We start from the raw sequence: 21,769 nt of genomic DNA, 5'->3' as shown, positions 1-21,769 counted from the left end.
GCAGAGAATTCAAGCGTCATGGCTTTCAGTTGAATTTCCTCTGTGGGTGGTCTCATGTGTCTTTGCTTGTGGCTCCTCAGAGATCCCTGCTCGCACTTTGGAGCAGAAATACCAGCCTGGGACAAGGAGCTGGTCAAGTGAGGAGCGAGAAACCATCAAACGTGGAAAGTTAGATGTAGCCTTTGATTGTTTTCTCCTGGTTTTATCGGTCCTGGTGAATATAAACAACGTGAGCCACTAAGGAGGGACTTCTCTCTGTCTGTGCATCAGTCTGAAGTATTGTTTTGTGAAGCTGCCAGTGCCAGTCGCTGTGTTTGCCAGAAGCACAGACTGAACAGATATGTTTATTTAATGGAAGCAATAAGAAGAGGTTAATGCATACTATTTGTTTTGTACATAAGAGACAGAGACACATGGGAGAAACACGAGGAGACACTAAGAGAGACCCAAGCAGAGACATGGAGAGAGACACAGAGACACATGAGGAACATGAGGAGACACTGAGAGAGACACGACGAGAGACATGGAGAGAGACACATTCACACATGAGGAACATGAGGAGACCTGAGAGAGACACGAGGAGAGACTTGGAGAGAGAGACATTGACACATGAGGAACACGAGGAGACACTGAGAGACACTAAAAGACACTTTACAGAGCTGAGCATTCAAGCTAAATGCCATTAGAAACTGCTGGACCCTTTAAGTTGAGGGGAATTTATGTTTGCTCACGTGTTGGAGAAAATAAAGAATGTTTAAAAGTGAGTGTTTTGTCTCTGGCCCCAGTGGCAATGCCTATTGCCCCAGTTTTAAATCTCAGTTTTGAGTCCTTCGACAGGTCCACCAGAGAAAAGCTATGATCTCCTGTGTGAAAGTCCCCCTAACATGCACTTTGTCACTTCCTCCTCTGTTACTGTCAGACTTATTATGGCCACTAGAGGTCGCCTAATAAAAAAACGTAGCCATAAGTTGCTTTTTTACAGGACACGTATTAATTCACTGAGTAGAAAAAGATGGGCATTGTCCTTTTCCTGTCTTGAAATAATTTTTAATGTGGATTACATGGAAACACCATGGAAGTGAAAATGAAAACACTCCCTATCAGCTCGCTTAAAGTTTTTAATGTGACAGAGAACCAGCTAAATGCTACATTCTGTGGAAATCAAGCTGGGAAACAACAGTAGGGAACAAAATAGTGAAGCTCCCGATGTGATCAGTTGCCAGAACTTACTGCACTGAGATGAGGAGACAAAACTTAACTGTGCAGTGTGAGTGTAACTCTGCATCTGAACACACGGAGAGCAGCAGCCACGAGCAAATTAGACTCAGTGGGCTCTGGAGAGATACTGGAAGTCTGTTTTTCCTCATCATCTTCTGTTTCCACCCCAACGTTAGATTGTCACATGGGGTGTCAGCCTCCAGTGGATGTGGACAAGCTGCAACTGATATCATGGGAGGGACATGATTTAGTTACCACATGACAACAACACATACATAAAGCATGAGCTTATCTGGAAGAGCAGATGTGGCCTGATGTGTTTCACACAAAGGTCGGTGTGCAGTGTGTATGTGAGTGGGCGTTGTTGTCGTGTGTGGGTGCTATGTAGGTCTCGTGAGGAGTAAGTAAGGCTGATGCACATCTTTTGGGACTAACCTGCCAAAACTCAATTTTCCAGTTTTCTTCCTGTTTTACATCGAAAAATTTAAGAAGATATTTAAAATGAACAAACACTTTTTTCAATTAAAAATGTTACTTCGGAGGTGGATAGAGAACTGATGGAAGTTATTTCAAGCATCCAGGGTTAATAAGTAAGAATTTACTTTATTTTCATGATGTGACAGTTGAATCAATTTCAAGATTATCAGTGAATCTTCAACTCAAAGGATGTCTGTGTCAGAAAATATTGATTTTAAAGGTAAATTAGATTCAAAGCTGCACTTTCTCCTTTTTGCCCCATCAGGGAAGTGGAAGTTTGTTGTATTATCGTTTTTATTTTATGCACTGATTTGCTATGCTTATCCTTTGAAGGGCACTGCCAATCCCAGCTCACAGTGGAGGTGCATTCGGGACAGGTCAGTCCAACACAGGACTTTTGACATATTGAGACAAACAACCATTCACACTCACAGGCAATTAAAACCATTTTCAGACAGTGTCCGGACCCAATTTCTCTTTCACATATGAAGACAGACACATCTCAAGGGAATATCCAGGGTTAGCTGTATTATAGTTAGCAGCTTTAAAGTTGCCAGTTCACCTAGATGTCCAGAAAACCAGACAAAGTGAGACAATACAATCTCCTCACTAAAAAATCGGTTTGAATCCAGAACCTTCTGGCTGTGAGGTGACAGTGCTAACCACTGCATCACTGTGTTGTTTTATCAGTTTTTAAAGTTGATTTATAAAGTTGATAAAGTTCAACGTGTTAGCAAACACAACTCTATTTTTGAATCAGGAGACACAGATATATTGAATTTGGAGTTTGTTTGTGTTCCACTAATAAATAAGTGCAAATCCTCTGTTACAGCTCTTATAGACAGGTCTCCACCAACTGGTGTGAAAATATCTGTCTCCTTAGCTGCTGAGTACTTCATGTTCTTCAGCTTGTCACTATCTATGGCTGTTGGCTGTGTGCTGCAGAACAGGTAGTAAGAAGAACCGCCTGCTGCAGGAAACAAGTCTGATGATCACAGTCTGCCGCCTTGAAAACTAAACTAAACTGTTATTTCAAGCGCTGAGGGGAAGTGTAGAGATTGTGAGAATTCTCCTCTTCGCATATTCTCATTTGATCCTCTGTAAACATACAAATCAATTAGTGCAAAGGAGAAAAGGCAACCTGTCAAACTAAAGGTTGAACTTGAGTTGTTACTGTTGCAACAGTGAAGCATTTTGAATTAGCTGCAGCTCTGAATTTACATGAATGGCCTCTTCACTCCAGTGGCTGAGGTTCAGGTATTTAAAGCCATTTGCAATATACAGCTTTTAAAATCAGAGCTGAAAGAGGTAATAAAATAACTGATGGCTAATAAAATAAAACCATAGAGTTACATTATCCATTCTTTTTATATGTTTTATATATTCGTTTTTATGTTATTTTATTCTATTCTAATGTTATCATCAAGGGGGGGTTATGGTATTTAAAGCTCTTTGACAGATTATTCTATGTCTTATCAAGTTGCTTTTTAAGATGCTATTAAATAGTTATCATCATTATTATTACCACCAAATGTCCATCTAAGAAAGTAAACAGAGGACAGGATTATCAACCCCCGCCACTGTGTGATGGTGCTTTAATAATTGAGCCCTCATTTTATGTTTCCACACATTTCCCAGTGGAGCATTGGTTTAAATCACTGTGCAGAACCCAGCGGACACTGCCGGCTTACTTGGCTGTGGCCTAATTTGTTGATGTTCATTTTGCTGAAATCTCTAAATGATTGGGATAATGTTGTAAGGATATAATGAAGGGATTTAATCATGTAGTACCATAAGATTATATCCTGTTCCACGCTGGCTTCTCCATTTCTAAAGCACACACTCCACATAATATCATGCTGCAAGTAAACGTAATGTGCTCTGTTCCTTCATGCATAGTGTGTACATATTCACAAACATGCTCACTGAGAGGGTTAGGAACACATCCAAGGGTTGCCGTCCCATTCAGTAACTGAGGCCTCATAAAGCGATGGTGCAGCTGAGGACACATTTCTTTTCTCTGCTTCAGCTGCAGATGCTGCATATCCCCTCAAGCTCTATAGAGAACACTGCAGAGCTGCTTCCCTGTCTCTTGCTGCAAAATATTTCTTTCTTTATTCTCTTTTTCCTATTTTATATTTCATGTCTGACCTTGCTTTCCTCCTGAACACATTTGTCATGGTTGTGTGTTCACTTCCTTCCTCCTGGGGTTGTCATTCTCATTTGTATCTCTGTCCCTTTGGGTCTGTCTTCATTTCTTTATTCCTTCTTATTACTAGTTATTAAAAAGCAGTCACTGTTCTCTATATATTTGCCTGAAGGACCATCAGTGTACCACAGGGATTTTCAGTCACTTGGTGATGTTTGAACAGTGTTTCCTGAAGTGATTTTTATTTTTGACCATTAGTAAAAGAACATAGTATGCGCTATAGGGCTTGGTGATATGAAAACATCTGCTTCCAATCCAATAACAATTAAGTACCGTGGGTAAGGTAGCCAGTGATGAGACTGATAGAGGATGAGACGATGTGGCAATTTATTGGGGGAATGCATCTCCTCCTCTGTACATACTACATACTCATTGTTTTTTCTCTAAAGCCTGACATTTGAAAAAATAAAAATAAAAATCCTAAACAACAGTTGTATTGAAGGTATTGTACCAATATTATATTACTTATTATTTTATGTGACATCTGTACCACCAATGGAAATGAAAATATTCCAAACAAAAGAAGGTGTTCTCGCATTTTGATGGGTAATTTTTATGAGGACCAAAATGTTATGTGGGGGATAGAAGGAACATGAAAATGTATGCGGATATAATTAATGTATAGTCATTAAGTTTCCTTAAATGTTCACCTCATAGATAAATACACATAGTTAAGGGCACACACCAGGGACAAAAATGCTCATAATGAAGAAACAGGGGTCTTTCCTTATTACCACCGCTTATGTTTGTCCCAGCCTCTGAAATATTGATCAGAGTAAGAAATACATTTTCTATAGCTCTCCATAGTTGAGAAAAAGCTTATTAATGTGTGTGTGTGTGTGTGTGTGTGTGTGTCTGTGTGTGTGTGTGGTGGTGATACTGATCTGGTTCTCTGCACACAATAGTTTAGTGGAAAAAAACAACTGAGAAGCATATCCCCTCGGAGAGATGATTTATCGTTTGTGACTGATGACAAAAGATAGACGCTCAACTTTCCTCATAGCAAGAGGCAGGAGTTCTGTGATAGCATTTCTCAGACACTGATATGATTAATGGTTTGCTCATACATGAGGCTGACACTGGTCTTTTATTAAACCCACCATATCAAAGCATCACTGTCATCCAACTACGACATGAAGAATGGCAGATAAATGGCTCAAGGGCTGAGTCGGCCCCATCCTGCATAAAGAGCTGATAAACCATCTAAAACAACGTCATTAGAACAGGGAGTCTTAATTGATCCCCAGTGTATATACTTTTACCGTAAGCTCTGGGGTTGAACCTTTTCTGAACAGGGCAACGTGCAGTAAAATCGTTGCAATAATTGACCTTCCTCTTCCTTAAGATGAGCTCTACGAAGGAAGCCCAGTCAGTCCTGTACAATACGAGTCCTCCACTGTTTAAAGAGTTGTTTCTTCCCTCTGGCTGCAGATTCACTTGGCCTAAATCCAGAGCAAACAGATTCAAAAGCTCAATTGTACCTGCTGTCGCAGGCTTTAAAGTGAGTCTATGTGATTTTCATATTGTATTCATTCACATTTTGTCTGTTTTGTCATGCACTGACTGCTGGCTGCACATCAAGTTGCCCCTCTGGAATAATAAAGATTTCTTAATTTGACTTTTTGAGCAGAACTAGTTGAATGTTTTTCAAATGAACTAGACCTCTGTTTTAATTAGATATTAGTATTTCAGAGGCATACATGGCCTGTATTTGTATAGCATAGCACTTTTCTAGTCAAGCTCTACACAGCACAGTTTTGACATTCATCCTTTCACACACACATTCATACAGCACTTTTTCCATCAAACATCACCGACACACTGCCGGTACAGCCACCAGGGGCAATTCAGGGTTCAGTATCATGCCTAAGGATACTTTTGCATGCAGAATGGGGGAAGGGATCAACCCTCTGGTGAATGGAAAGAGCAAGGAGGGAAAACGATGCGAGGATGGTCCAGCTAAACTGGTGACATTGTGTTTCAGGGTCAGCTCCTTAACCTTAATGGTAGATTTATGCTCAACGTTAGATATGTATGGCTCTGGCCAGAGCCTGTTCTTTGTACTCTGCCTTCATTTTTTTGGACGTTTAGGCCTCTTTTTTTTTTAATGTCTGAAAATAGTGGTTCTGGTAAAGCAGAGTGTTTACTTTAGTCTAATGACATGATCTGTGTTATTTCCTCAGACCTGACAAAGCTCCTAATGATGAGTGCACTGATCTTAACATTAGAATTGGTGGAGTTCCCCCCCTGAGTTTAATGAATAATAGCTTTGGGTTCGAGCTTACCCTTATAATTACTGCTCTACACATTTCAGCACTTCACACACACACACACACACACATTACCATAGTGCTGTGGCAAAACTTCCCTGGAGCCTTTGATGTTGTATATATGCACTGTTGGTTAGCTCAACCCCTGCCTCATCCAACATGCTCTAAATATTGCATGATATCATCTTCATTATCCGTCTCTATCGCCTCAGTATCGGCGCACACATCCTCCACCATTATACACAGCCAGTGTGCTTTATTATTCATCAGCCTAGCATGTGGCAGTTGGTAAATGGCAGCAGTTGGGCCTGAGCAAGCCAGAGGTGCCATTGGTGCTAATTACTTTGGAAAGATAATGACAGTAAATGAAAGCAGAACCATCCTTTCGACACACACACACACACACACACACACACACACACACACACACACACACACACACACACACAGGGAATGTGTTTTTGATGAAGCCATACAATCTCACTACACATCCATTACAAACATGTACTGTGTCACGGCATACATTAGCAGAAACAACTACACTGTCATAGGACACAAACACAACACAAACCACAACTTAATGTAGCGGAAAACATCTAGATTAGACAGCCTAGTCTATACGGACATCTCCTTGTACTAATGCACAAATACAGTTTACATCCTCGTGCCATCATCCTCTGCCAAAACAATATTTCTGTAGTGAATTTTGCGTATTATGTACATTAATTATTAATCGAATTGAATTTGTATCTTTATTCTATTAACTGCTTTGTTTAATGTTTCTTGTGTACTGCTGTAACAAGTGAATTTATCTGATCAATTAAATTGTGTCTTTTCTTATCTTATCTTATTCTATTGGACAATTGATTTGCTTTTTAGCCCCTAAAATGAAGGTGTTCCTATAACTGCAGAGAAATGAACAACACTGCCTCCATTAACCACCATTCCTCTCACTTCCCACACATGGCATCTTTTCTGTGATGCAGGTTAGCTGTGTGGTAAAAGACATTGAGGGAAAGGCAGGGGGTCCGAGACCTGCGCCTGTGGTTGCTTCCTGTTTCATTTTGAAATCATCCGTCTTCAGTTTAGTTTCACTTCAGTTACCTGTGACCTCCTGGTGTATCTTATCTGTGCTCCCCTCACTCTTTGTCAGTTTAATTGTGTACGTTCCCTGGGAATAACCTTTGGTTGCTGGTTATGTTCCCTCCTGTGTAGAATTCTGAAGTTTGTTCCTGTCAGTTTTCCTTTCAGCTCACCCACCTGTTCTTCCATCTGCTTCTCTGTTTGCCAGGTTCTGTTATATTAAAGCACCTTCTCTGCATCACCCTGTCTTACATCTGCATTTAGGAAAGTGCTCTCACACACTGGAACCGACTGTATCTTCACAAAACTCAATCAATGTGGAAACAGGAATCTTCTTCAAGACAAAGCCTCAAAGAAGGGCCAACCTTGATGAGCCTGTCATATTCAGACACATCCACAACAACATCCACAACAACACAGTAATGTGCGTTCAGCTGAGGAGTGGAACATCAGGCAGAGGCAGAACGTAACATCATGAGATGCATTGCTTGTCACATGTTAGAAATGTCATCCACAAACCTATGGGCTCTGGGTGTGTCCTGCAGAGGATCAGATCAGATCTCCTCTGGACTTTCTGCGGACCTTATACTTGGGAGCTGGTTGGAGAAAGTCCGCAGAGAGTCCAGAGGCTCTCACTCTGACATTTGTGTTCTCATGTACAGCTCCTTCGGAGAATGTTAGGATGATCTCTGGAGATCAGTGCATATCTGAAAGCTGCTTAAATGTACACAAACCAAGCGACAGTAGCAAAAGCAACTACAGCCCTGGGTTAAAACATTGCACAGGCCTGAGTTCATGTAAGACCAGACTAAGTGACAGAATAAAGAATTTAAAGGCTCCTCAGGTACCAAAATATTGTGTGGCAGTTTACGATTTTGCAACAAAGTCATCACAGTTTTTTTTTCTTTTCCAGGATAACAACAATGTAGAAATACATGTACTTGTCTTCACTTTGCAAGAAGTGATCTACCAGGAATGTGAGCTTGCATGTATTTGATTGGGGATCGCAGCATTGTAAGTAAGTGTAAGTCTGTGGTGACAACCCTGCAGCTCACATGGACTGGCCTCACTCATGACAGGATGACAGGGCTGCAGTTATTTCACGTAGGGCTGAAGAAAGCAGTTTACACATGAAGCTATCAGAGGTACTGCAATATGAGGAACCTCTCAGTCATTTACTTACTTTGCTTGGCTACTTTATCTTGTGACCCTTCTCCACAGGACTTCAACATGCAGGGTTAAGGGTCCCCCCCTGGTACAGAGAAACCCAGGCTTACACTAAACCCTTTCCTTTGTCTTTCCCTCTCTTTCTTTTTACACAATTCTGTTTCGCTGCATCCCCATATCAGGGTTTTTTCAGAAACTCTCTGCCCTTTACAGCGCAGGTCAAGCAGTGAGGAAATGACCTCATTAATCCTGAATCTCTTCACGTTGCCTACACTGAGGAAACACAGATAGTTGAATGAGGCCACCCTCCGAAGTAACAGCCTTCCATTACAAAGAGTCTGATCCCAAGACAAAGACCGAAACAAGGCTCTACCTTTCTTTTGTGGAAAACAGTATTGTGTGGGTCTGAATAGAAGAAGAGAGATAAGAAAGTGAGTTTTCGAAGGAGGGAGCTGCACTGCCCCCACCTGGATGGGTCTAGAGTGGAAAAAAATCACACAACATGCTTGACCAGAATTAAACGAATACAATCCAGATATCCCTCAACGTTCTCCAGCTCATTCCTCAAGAGCAGTTTCCCGGGGGAGACAAGATACTGGTGTGTTCTATGTCTCAAACACCTCCAATGGAAGGGCTTATGGAAAGCATCTTGTTTCGATGCCCAAACAAGGAACAGTATACTCTGGACATTTGTTGGGGACTATTTTCAGTGGCTGAAGAATCCACAGATGGTTCTGCAGTCTGCAGTCATGCTTATAAGGGACCATGTCAGCCACTCGAACAGAGTGTCTCACTGATGTGAGACTGATAAGTCTTTTGAAAGAATAAATCTCTGTAGCTCAGAGCAGTACGATGGATCAGGCTTTAATATACACACAGTAGATACTTGTTCGTATGTTTGCAGGATGCATTTAAATGACTTGTCTATCCTTTATTATGCTTATAAGAGGAATATTTAGAAATGTAATGAAGAATGCCAGCTCTTTCTGATTAAACCAGGTTTTTTTATGTTAATTAGAGTCACAATGAGTAACCAGACATTGCAGATGATGACATATAGTAACATGATAATATATAGTGGAAAGAAAAGATATGGTGTCCTCTCAGATCCAGTTTGTGATCATCTCCACACCACCAATGTGTTTTGGAATATCTTCATCAGTTTGATAAATCTTTCATTGAGCTTCACATCATGAACTTCTGTAATTTCAGGATGAAAACCAGTGGAAAACTGATGTGACATTACAATATTGTAGGTATAGGAGAGGGTCTAACCTCCACATCATCCTTTCCTATATTTCCCAAAATGAATCACCAATATTAAAGTCAACTCCTGCTGGGTGTATATGGAGGCCATTTGGAGAGTATTGGAGCTCTGCAATAAAACCGCCAGTTGTCAGCTGAGGGTGAATTTTTCAGTGATTCACCATCATCAAAGAATTCAAAACAGTAAATCTGTCTTGCAGCAGGAATACAGAATACAAGGAAGTGTGAAAAACAACAACAAAACCTTGGGAACCCGGAGGAGCATGAACATTGAGCGAGCTGGAATCTTCTCTCTCCTCATTTGAACAGAATCACCAGACCTACTGAAACATTCATCAGTGCGATGGATGAGTGACTAAAATCACTAAAATAGAGCTGTTCATTCATCATGCTCATATTTCTGGTGAACAGTGAACTGAACGGATCAGTTGGTGGATGTAAGTGTCGTTCAATCTCGCGGGATGCGAAGTAAACTTCACAGAAAATAAAATGAATTTTGCCAAAAATATTTACACCTCAACCCATACCCCAACATCTAAACTGTATCTGTCCCACATTTTCTAGTCATAAAGTGAAGCAGAGAAGAGTTAGACAGGTTTTAGTTGGGACCGCCAGTAAACAGATACAAGAGAAGTAGGACTGCCACCAGTTGATGACCTCATCACTTCTCTGCAGCTCACATAGTAATCAGGTCTCCTTGTGTTTGGTGTTGTTTTGTTTATTAGGATTTGAAATCTTTTTTCCTGTTTGATTTTGAAACTTTTATCCATGTGTTTCTCCTAATTTACCCCATTTCAGTCCAATTCCCTGCCCTTGCAATCCTCTTTTCCTAATGTGTTTCACTTGCGTTCGACTATCTGTCTCCCTCCTGTATATATTCTGTGTGTTTCCATTTGTCTTTGTCCTATAGTGCATTGTTTTCATATTTTGGTCTTTTGCCTTTTGGTGGGTTTTTTTGTGAAGTTCAGGATTTTCACTTTGCCTACCTGCCAGACAAATTCCTGACCTGATTTTCCTCATACACATAATATTATATATAATAATGGTTCAAAGCTCCCTGCCTCTCGACTCATCAGCTTTATTTTCTATGAGTATGAGATACAGCAATTTGAATATCCTCCATCCACCCTGGGATTTAGCAGCGGCTATCTTATTGTTACTGTAGGTAGCATCAGTCTGCAGATGAAGCTAGATTAGAGGACTTGGACACCAACTGTTTTTCAGCCCACTTCAAACACCTGAACCCTTCACTCCATCTGCTTGAGATAGCTCACTGCCTGCTGCATACTGTTCAGGACACTCATGGAATTCAAGCCACTGAGTTTGTCCTTTTAAATTGCGTGGTATTGCACTGTATCCTGTGATCCTAGTTAGGGTGGACACATGGTGAAATCTTGGGTCATTTGCAGTTGATTAGCTGAGTTGAGCAACGGCAGTAGAACATGTCATGGCGAGTTGTCTCAACAAAGGAGTGCTCTCAGAGCCCATTGCACAATCACTGCAGCTCCACACAAATAAGAATAGACCTGCATAATGCAGCATGTGCAGGCAGCTGGCCTGCTCCATGTATTCGTTTCATCAGACAGCTGTGAGATAACTGCATGAGCAATATCACTCAAACATTCCATTATTAATAACATAATGATAATATATATATTTTTAATTATGTGATGGGTAATAAAACAGAGTTAAGAATACACAATGCAGAAAATCTAAAGCAGAAGCACCCTTCTTCAAGCAATGACCGAATACTTATAGGCATCATATGCTCTTTCCTAGACAAGTTCAAATCCAACTTTGAGAAAAGGATTTTTTAATTTAAAGGCAGATATTCGTGGTGCACACAATAATGACATTCAAGAGCTCAAAATAACTAGAGTGCAAACATAATTTGTGAGTTAGAAATTTCTAAATTGAGAAACAAATGATACAAAAATGAAGTTTTAAGTTCACAAATGTTATCTAATACAAAAATACATACAAAGATAACTCATTTGATGCCACGGTTTGCTCCTGACACCTGTGTAGTTCTGTAAAAACTAATGTGAGAGCGATGCCTAGCATGCAGTCTTCAGTCCCGTTTCCTTCTGTGTTCCATCACTCTCTGCTTCACTGGTCTGCATCGGCTCTCACCAATACTTATTTGACTTAATTCTGTTTAAAACTAGAGGAAAACAAATAACTGACTACTCATTGATCAGCCATCGACTTACAGCATGTGGTTTGGTTTCAGCTCAGTGCTCTCCTCTTCAGCTGTGGCAATTAAGACTAAAACACAACATCGCTGTCAAAACTACAGCACTGACAACAACTGCAAACCTCCACACTGCAGGTATTTTACACATTCATGGATACGGTCAAATCCGCTCCCTACAGCTAGGCCCTGAATTTCCTATCAGTGGTGGGTGTAATCACCCAACTCCTTCGCCCTACAAATCAAGGACCACATGCCTGCAGGTTGCAGAATAATATTATATAAAACAGGGATGTTGAATTAATAGCCACACTTCCTCCAATCCACTCAAGAGCTGAATCTCAAAATATCACAATCTGTAGAATGTTCTCATTTGTACACCTTTGTTTCATCATTTACATAATTATCTGTGTATGTTCGCTCCTGCAAACACCCTCACAGGGTTTATGGAATCTCTCCTTATCAACACACCCTCTGTCCCTCAGTATGTGCTTTACATCTTTATCAACTACTGAGTATTATTAGTCGTCTCCCTGAGGCATAACATGAGCAAAATGTAAAATGTTCAGAAAGGAGCTACTTTGTTTCAACTCACAATGTTTCTGTTATAATATGGGACTCAAAGTGAAATCTCATTCCTTGATAGTGACCCTTAAAGGTTTCAATTCTAATCACACCACTCAATATCACTGTTGTATGTAGAAGCCCAGATGACATGAACAATTACATTTATAAATGGGGAATAAATGAAGAAATATAATGGTTTTTTTATCTACTTGTGTCTGTTTTAATTTCTTTCAGTATTTGCTATTTTGATGTATTTGGTTTATTTCCTCATTTTTTCCATTGGCTAAATTGTGTAAATTAAAGTTATCATTTTTAGGAAAACCACAAGGACCCTTTGGTGGTCTGATTCCTTACATTAATGTGTGTTTGGTAAAAACACAAAGCTATGGAGGGAACCGACCTGCATATTGATGTGCATTAACAGTAGCCAATAGCACTGAATCTGCATCACACAGCCATGGCAGAGTTTGCAGTAAACTCTGTTGAATGATTTTTCTTGCAGAATCTGTAGGTGTGACCTTCTGGTTTCTGTTTACAGTATCATGGTTGAGCAGGCTTTGGTTACCTTTAAGTAAACTGTCTATGTGGAGAGCAAAAGAGGCAGAACACATTGACTGAAACGCATCGGTGTCCTGCATCTTAATTTGTCTGCATTTGAATGTAGATAGCTGTTAAAAGTGATTATCCAAAATGTCACCTGGACCTAAAAAACCTACAAAAAGAATCCCTGTTAGTGTTTTGTGTGGAGAAGCGGAGAGAAGTCGGACTGTAATGAACTAAAGACAGAGACTTGGCCCACATATCCACTGTCTACATCGGAAGCCCAAAAATATTGTATTGCCACAGAAGTGAATTCATTGTCAGATGATAGCCGATGGGCTCGGAGTTTTTGACAGTAACTAGTAGCTCAACATGGAAGGTCATGATGACAGCCTGCTCTCTAACATGCCACCACCTAAATCTCAAGAAAAAAATGATGGATTGCATTCATCAATCAGTGGAAAACAAGTAACAGGAAGAGAAAATACAGATTTGAGTGTATAAATACTATGATTTTAAGTACAATAACAAGAGATAAGTGAAACATTTTAATGGAAAAACTAATATTTAATAGAATATGAACAGTTCATCTTTCCAATCAGTCCAATCCTTGTTAATATCAGATACCATACTGTCTGACTTCTGTTTGGTCATTTTGTTTGGTGATTTGTGAGTTCTTGACATGTGATATGTTTTTGTGTTTTTTTAATGTTTGTGTTTCACCATACAATGTCCCATACATTATATTTTTATCTAGCGATTATCGCTTTTTCAAATGATCAAACATTTAATACTCGAATCGCAGTCTTGCTTCATGTAATGAAACTACTCAGCTTTTTTTTTTTTTATATAAAGTGGTTTCTATTTCTTTTGTTTCTTTGTGTTTTAGGCTAGAGTTCTGGTAGTCCAGTTTTCTGGCTTTCTTTCTAGTTTAGTTTTACCTTCCTGTTTAGTTTAGGGGAGGAAGTTCTACGTCCTACGGTCCCTGTGCGCTGGCCCAGACTTCCACATCTTTTTGTTATCTTTTTGGCCAGACCGCCACACTCCCATCAATCTTGATAACTAGTTTATTTTCCATTTTGTAAATAAACTTTATCTTCTGTTTGAACTCAGTACTCGGTTGAGCCAGATATGACATCTTCTGTTTGTGGCTGTAACAAAACACAACTGATCTTCTCCAGTGTCCAGCAAGGATAGTCATCTATAAATGACTTTAGAATTAGAATAAACTAGAAATGAATTCTGACTTCTTCAGTATCAGAGTAATCCAGGTGATACCTGGCAACAGTGTAACTAGGAACTGCTAGCATCCAAAGCAGCAGGACTTTTTTTTATTATATGTCCAAATGTATACAGATTATAAACTGATTAAAAGGCAAACATACTGACAAATGCTCAACCTCAATCATTTTCACCAAATCAGTTGAATAAAGTTTGACTGACATGATGAAGAGAGGAAAACTGAGGAGCTGAAATTAATTTGGGACAATGTTAGAAATGGTTTGCTAACTTGTCAAGGAAGCACAGACCACTAGCAGTCAGGATTCCATGTTGACTGTGTCTTGAACAGGTGAATGCATCTCCTCAATTCCACTGTGGCCATAAAGCAACTCTGGCAATTGAAATCCAGTCTCTTGGATGAGACTTGATTACATTAACATTCCAAGATCTTACACACAATCAGCTCCTCCTGTACTATTCAGCCATCAGTCCATGACCTCTAATAACAACCTTGTGTATCTGCATCAGACTCTAGACACTGATGCCACATCATGAGGTCTTCCTTCATATTTGAGACAAGATATCTTTGCCAGCTTGTTTCACGATAACTAATTTGATCATGAAGTCTTCCACCATCCTCAGTTATTGACACAAAGCCAGTCAAAGGTTCTGCAAAGCAGCAATATGCATGAAGTCAAACAGTCCCTCACACCTCGAGACAGCAGAGACAACTCATCACAAGCTGAAACCTCCAACATTAACACTAACAGGCAGATTCCTGGCACATCATCACTGTTCATCACTGATACAAGCACTTATCGCCACGTTAAGGTAACTTTCAAGTCACAGAGGTTGACACTTACCAACATTGATGACGTTGGCCGACAGGAAGTGGCAGCAGGGAAGGCTGGCAGTGCTCACAAAAGAGTCACGGTCTGTTGTCACGGTAGTCCTCGACCTCAGTGACAGGTTGGGGGAGTCCGTCACCATGGCCATTCTAGCTGCCACAGACTCCATGACTGCTGATGTATGACGGAGTTCACACTGTTATCAAATTTTCAGAAGTAGCTCCTGAGACCATTTATTAAGAAACTGAGATACAATCCAAGGTGGAGCACAAGAAATGTTGTCCGTCACTGTCAAAAATACTCTGTGAAGTACACGAAGAGATGAAAAAGAGATGATGAAGGCGGCCCGGCAGGTTCCTCACAATGATGTTCAGTGGTGGAGGAAAGGTGCAGGTATCATGAACCTGGGGCAGTCTGGAGTTTAGTAACTGCTCTCTAAAGTCGTCAAACTGTCCAATTCCAGGTCAAATATTTGAAGGGAACAGTTAAAAATACTTCAGTCCAAGCCAGCCCTCAAACGTGATTTAAAGAAGTATTTGATTAAAATTCTTGACACAATCCAAAAAGGTCCATTTGAGGAGCTACAGAGGCCAAAGGGACTTGTGGTCTTCTAGTTTTTGTGAAGAGATTGTGATGACTGACATTTGTCAGTCGACTCGACCCAAAAAATCAATGGTCCTCCTGGTCCAAACCATAATCACAGATAGGCCCAGATGCTACAGTCACCTACGGAGGAGAAAATAGACAAAGATGAAGGGAGTGGGAAATATGGAAGGCATATAAGCCATGGCAAGGTCATTTTATTTCTAAAGCACCTTTCATACACAGTGCTAGATTCAAGGTTCAGTACTGTACATTAGAAAACATGTCTGTGTAGAATAATAGAATAAAACATTAAGTCATAATTAAACATTAAACATAAGTCCTCAACCTGGTTTTAAGGTGATATTAGAAATAGTTTTTTTTTTTCATGAAGCACCTACTGTGGATGAGCAGAACAGTGCCTTCAAGTCCACTTTCTGAGAAAATGGGATTATTACTTTTGGGTAAACAAAAACAGAGGGGGCCAGCTACACACAACAGTCCTGACAAGGAGCTGGCAGCCACCACACAATTTGATAAAATAGATCTGTCACATTTCATCTGCATTCCATGCTCCTGTCGGTGTTGGAGCCTCCATGTTAGCGTGTGTGAGCAATGATTGGAGTGTGTAGCCTTTTCCAATGAAAACAAAAGTTAGATGTTAGTGTTTGTTGGTGGGTTTGTTGTCCACTGAGAAATGGGTTTCACTAAAACACTGTCTGCCAACAGCGTAGGCCTTCCATCGAAAAGATTTAACATTTGAATTGCAAAAGACAACAGGCGGGTTTCCTACAATGACACTGTCTGCTGTGAAAAATCAGAAACCAGAGACATGATCTATAGCAAATAGCATGCAGACATCTTGTCCAAGACCAAGGCCAAAGACCTTGTGGTGGTAGGACTGCCGCTCTACCCCTCAGCCGCAGCCGCTCCTTATTAAACGTTTATAATACTACTAGTCCAAAGGATCAATTCAAAATCAATGCAGCAGAAACAGAGATCCTGTTTATTTATTTTTTTTTAATTCCTCTTCCTTGTCAAAACCTGGAGCCTACATTACCCACAATGCAACTTGATCATCTTCCAGGAGATTTTTGTGCACTTTAGTAGCAGCTAAAGGAGCCTTGAGCCTCTTTCCACACTTCTTACTCATTTCACACCCCCAGATCTTTTTTAACATTTCAACCTTGAAATCTTCTGATCCAAACGACTGGAGTGATATCATTTGAGGACATTCAACAGGCTTCACACAGCTCCCTCTGCAGACACTTTCAGACACGACCTCTGAGGGTTGCTTTTTAACACATGAAAAACGCAGCAGGAGGTTCTCCGCTCAGACGTGTTCGCGACAACACAGAAATCGGAGTGTTCAGGTGAGGGGTGGTGCAGCGGACAGTGGTAGGACATAAGGTTTTGACTGTGGACATCACATGTTTTTGTTAACAGCACATAGACATGGATCTTGATAACTTTGTCAGTGTCTTCCAGAGAGTGGCTCCTCTTTTTCCTCCAGAGGTATTTTTTTTCTTTTTGTTTCTCTCGGTGTTGCGTCTGTCACGTCATTAACACCCCCACTTCCTCACACTGAATCCTGCTGAGAATCTCCTGCTGTGTTCTCACATCGCCTCCTTTGGACATTCTGCCGACTTTCACTATCACTCGGACACTCACACATAGAGTCCAGAGGTTCACTGGAGTTCAGTGCATAGGTCATGAATGAAATCAGTGGCAATGAAGACCGACACCAATCAGAAACAGCACCAGGATCTATTTCCGAACAGCTAATTACAGATATCACCAAATATCCATTTACAAATTGTTGTCTCTCCCTTATTGAACACATGACCAGCTCTGTTGACTGAAGGGTACTTGGGGTCATTTTGGGTCACACCTAGTGTGGGCACTCTCAAATTTCATCTGACCTCAGATTCCATTCATGTTGCTATAGTTTGATGTCACAACATAATGATTCAAGTAGGTGCGTAAAAACTAAACCTGGAGACAGTGGCAAACTGATACAAAACTATAGACAGAGAAAGAGAAGACAGAATTTGGGGATGTATAAAACTGTTGGATTAAAATCAACGATTGAATCTGTTAAATAGCTGCTAAAGAATTCCAACATAAATCTACTCTAGTGTGAGCTAAAACTTCGGAGTGCATACAAAGCAACATGACAGCTGCCGGTTTGTTAGAACACGCCTCACACTCATTTCACCTCTCTTACCTAAACTTCCTTTGTTTACCTACCTTTCTGCCTTCCGCCACACATCCCTCACAGAAACCCAGTCACGTAAAGAAAGAGTAAACCTCAGCTCAGATGGAAAGACTCCTTCAAATCAGCTTTTAAAATAGAAAGCTTTAATGTTGTGGAGCCTGTGATCCGCTGCCCAGCTAAGGACTGAACAATCGGTGCATGAGTAATGTGTGGTGGGGAGTCACTCATGGTTTGCGAGATGAGGTGGGCTGGCTGATGGACGTGTTGAGAACTGTTTTTGAAAGGTTGGCGGTCAGATTGCCTGAGCTGCAGGTCTGGGCACGTTCCGGTTACCATCAAACATGCATATACACACTCTACCTGGACACAGGAGAAGAGGTGTGTGTGTGTGTGTGTGTGTGTGTGTGGCAATAGCTGGAATGTTAAGTAATAATTCCAACACCCACATGCTGACGGAAGTTTTTCATCCTTTCATTCAACTCTAGCACAGAGGTTTTGGAAGGGAATTAAATTAAGGTCAATGTGTTTGTTGACTTCATGAAGTAAAGTACAAACTGAGGCACTTTCAAGGTTTAAGGTTTCTTTATTCGTCTATCTTGGGAGAAAATTGTTTTGGATACAGGGAATTGCTGTCTCAACGCAAAACACACAATTTCTGCAAGACGTTTCCTCCTGTTTGGAAAAGATTGCAGTGGAAATCAAATACTCTGTGGAAAAAACATAATACTAGAAAACTACCATGGTTGTAAACCACTGAGTGTAAAACCTAAAGTAATAAACTTCGTTGTGAGAGTGATTCATGAATGAGTGTTCCCCCTGATTCTCTCTAACTTATATTGTAATAGGTTATCACATGTTTTGATCTTACAAGTTACGTATTAAGTAGATAACAGGGTAGAGTGACATAGACATTAATCAGAATTCATGACTAAGACCATCCTTATGTCCACCTGTGTCATTCATGAAAAGATCCAAGTTAATCATAATAATCAAGACTGGGAGTTTAAGTCAACTTTTATTTGGGAAATGTGACTGTCTCAGTGGAGCTGCACCATTAAATCATTTATTTTAAGAGTGTCACTTGTGATGATGATCTCAAATTAGCTGGTTCTTGTGTTCAGGTGTAGACCTCCGACCTGTAGAATATTAAACAATAACCAATGTTTGCACTTGAAAGCCTTTTCGTTTTTTGGGGCATCTAAAGCATTTTAGTTTCAGTTGAATTGTTCTGAATTATTCAAAATTAACCACTTTGGAACCTATTCCATGACGGTGGATAGGGGGTAACAGAGGATTAGCGCCAACTCAGCAGTTACGACCTGACAACTTTCTTCTTTTCTTCAGGCAGTCGTTTTTTTCTCAGCAAAAAAGCTCAGAACCCCCCGGCACATCTGAGGTTTGCTGCCATTAGCTGACCGCAGCAGTAAAATGTCCGTTGAAGTTTTAGTTCGACTAGTTATGAATTAAGCTTTAGTTTGTAAGATGACTTTCATCATCATTCTTCAAAATTCAGTGAATGTTTCAGGGCCTAGATGTTGCCATCAAAACAAAAGATAAGACAAGAGACAAGATAGTGTCCACAAAAGCCTCATAGTGGGAATGTGTGACAAGGATCTAGTCAGTCCACTTGTCTTTGACTTGTCCTGACATGTGCACATGGTGACTTTTCCTACACAAGCCACACCAAGTGAAATAATGTGAAAAATCAAAGCCTCAGGAACAGAATGAGGATTAGTATGATCAGAGCTGTGCATTGTGTTTATATGAGTGTGTGAGGAAACCAACGATGGCATTTTTCTGAGAGGACCAGGACATTTCAAGGGTTTTTCACACTGTTACTAGCGAACATGAGTGTGAACATTGTTGCATACCCAGTTTAATTCACACAGAAGATATGATTTTACAAAGAATAAACAGAACTTTGCTGTGCCTTTCTTAACCATATTCAATGTTTGTCTGTATGCCGCACTCAATACTCAATATCTCAGGAACACCTTGACGGAATAACCTCAAATTTGGCAAAACATTCACTGGGGTTCAAGGATGAACTGATTAGTCAGTTAGTGGTGGTAAAAGGTCACTGTGACCTCACAGCACACGCTTTTGACCATAACTCAATCATTTATATTTTAGTTATGACAAAATACACCTAATACGTTTCGTTGAATTCAGTCAATGTCTTCACTGCATATATTATTTGCTTCTGGACAGACATGGGTGTAGGCCTCTTGACTGGTTGGTGGAGGAGGTAATTTTACTATTTAAATGTTTTAAAGATCCATACCTACAGTGGGAACCAGTGGGCTTAAGAGACAAACTTTTTTTGAGATCCCACCATTCTGTGATTTTTGCTTCAGTCAATACACTAGTTTTATGTGGTCTAACAAATCTGCAGTCTGTGTTGTACACAGACACCTACACCAGCACCGCATTTTGAGCAAGGCTAGTATTAGGTGCATACCTGTAAAAGGAACAAAAGAGTTCCTGAGAGCAGAAACATTAAACTGTAGGTAACACCCTTTCTGTTGCTAAGTGCAGCGAGTTAGATACAAGCTCAGTCGTGCACTTAACCTTTTTATTTCCCAACACCGACCCTGACATGACTGACTGAGAGAGAAAGAGAAAGCTTGAACAGTAAGTCCTGGCGACTCTCGGGACTAAAATCTAACAGCCACAATGAAAGCTGGGGAGTCAGTCTTCTTCAGCTCTTTGAAAAGTGTGTTTCATCTTGTGGCTTAGACTACAGAGTGTTGTTGTGACTACCTCACACACTCTCCTCTGTGGTACTGGCTGTTTTCCTAAGTCGCCTGTGAGTGAGAGAGGGAGACATGTAGAGACACACACACACACACACAAGGGTTATTATCTCTATGTTGTAAGAGCTCATATGTTATCAGATCTATTATGAGCTAAGGAGGCAAGTCAATTGATTTAAATGCTTGTGGCATTTAGCGTGTGCACATAAAGTGTAATGTCTCAGGCCAACAGTCAAAGGCAAACTAGCACAATGGCCCTTTCTTCCCCACCTGTCTGAACCCTGCAAACACAATACATACACAATAGGATCCATTCAGTGCACATAGCATCTAGGAGTTTCAAGACAGTGTAGCTGGCCGCCAAGACAACAAAACACGTGCTGCTGAAAGAAAGACATTATGTCTAATCACTGTAGTTTACCACAATATTTGGTCCAATACCAGGGGAGAATGTGTCTCTTTCTTCATCGTGCTAGGCTCGCTTGGTAAAATACAGATTTAATTAAAAATAAAGTAAAATTAAAAATATATATTAAAAAAATCGGAATTTTATGCAGTTTACGCATTGAATTGAAAAGTCTGAATGTTAGTAAATTAGTAAAACATTGACACACCTTTCCGTTATGTTAAAAACTGTTTCTTCTAACCGATGTTAATATTTTGTTGATGTGTTCAGCTACATGCAGTATCTATTGCACCTCTGTCTGTCCTGGGAGAGGGATCCCTCACATGTGACTCTTTCTGAGGTTTCCACGTTTCCCCCCCCCCCCTGTTTTTAGGCTTTTTGGGGGGTACATAGGATGTCACACCTTGTTAAGCTCTAGAGAGAAATTGTGATTTGTTAATGTGTGCTATACAAATAAAATGTGATTGATTGATAAATTTAGTAGAGAAGAATCATTGACTTGCAACATTTCCTAATACAACCAGATACAGTATTATAATTAATAGCTATAATGGTAAAATGGTAGCAATTTAGTTTGTCTGACAAATTTATATTGATCATGAGTGCAATCATGTTCCCCAATTGATGAATCCGTTCCAATTTGCACCCTACACAAGAGAACAATGGGTTAGATTACAATGAAATGTGCTGTGGATAATCATTGTTGGTCAAAAGAGAATACATCCTAACACAAAATACCTCCCAAAT

General features: G+C 40.3%; 1 protein-coding gene across 1 annotated transcript in view; it reads right to left on the bottom strand.

Moving 5' to 3' along the window:
* plch2a (phospholipase C, eta 2a) overlaps positions 1–21,769 on the bottom strand; it is a 191,929-nt gene that overhangs the window by 154,870 nt on the left and 15,290 nt on the right. The window contains exon 2 of the mRNA XM_069527293.1: positions 15,076–15,786. Within this exon, the coding sequence (XP_069383394.1) occupies positions 15,076–15,229 (154 nt within the window). The 5' untranslated portion in view covers positions 15,230–15,786. The remainder of the gene's footprint in view (positions 1–15,075; positions 15,787–21,769) is intronic.

Source organism: Paralichthys olivaceus, chromosome 6 (genome assembly GCF_024713975.1).
Source record: "Paralichthys olivaceus isolate ysfri-2021 chromosome 6, ASM2471397v2, whole genome shotgun sequence".
NCBI classification, from domain to species: domain Eukaryota; kingdom Metazoa; phylum Chordata; class Actinopteri; order Pleuronectiformes; family Paralichthyidae; genus Paralichthys; species Paralichthys olivaceus.
This window is presented reverse-complemented; position numbering and strand designations above follow the sequence as displayed.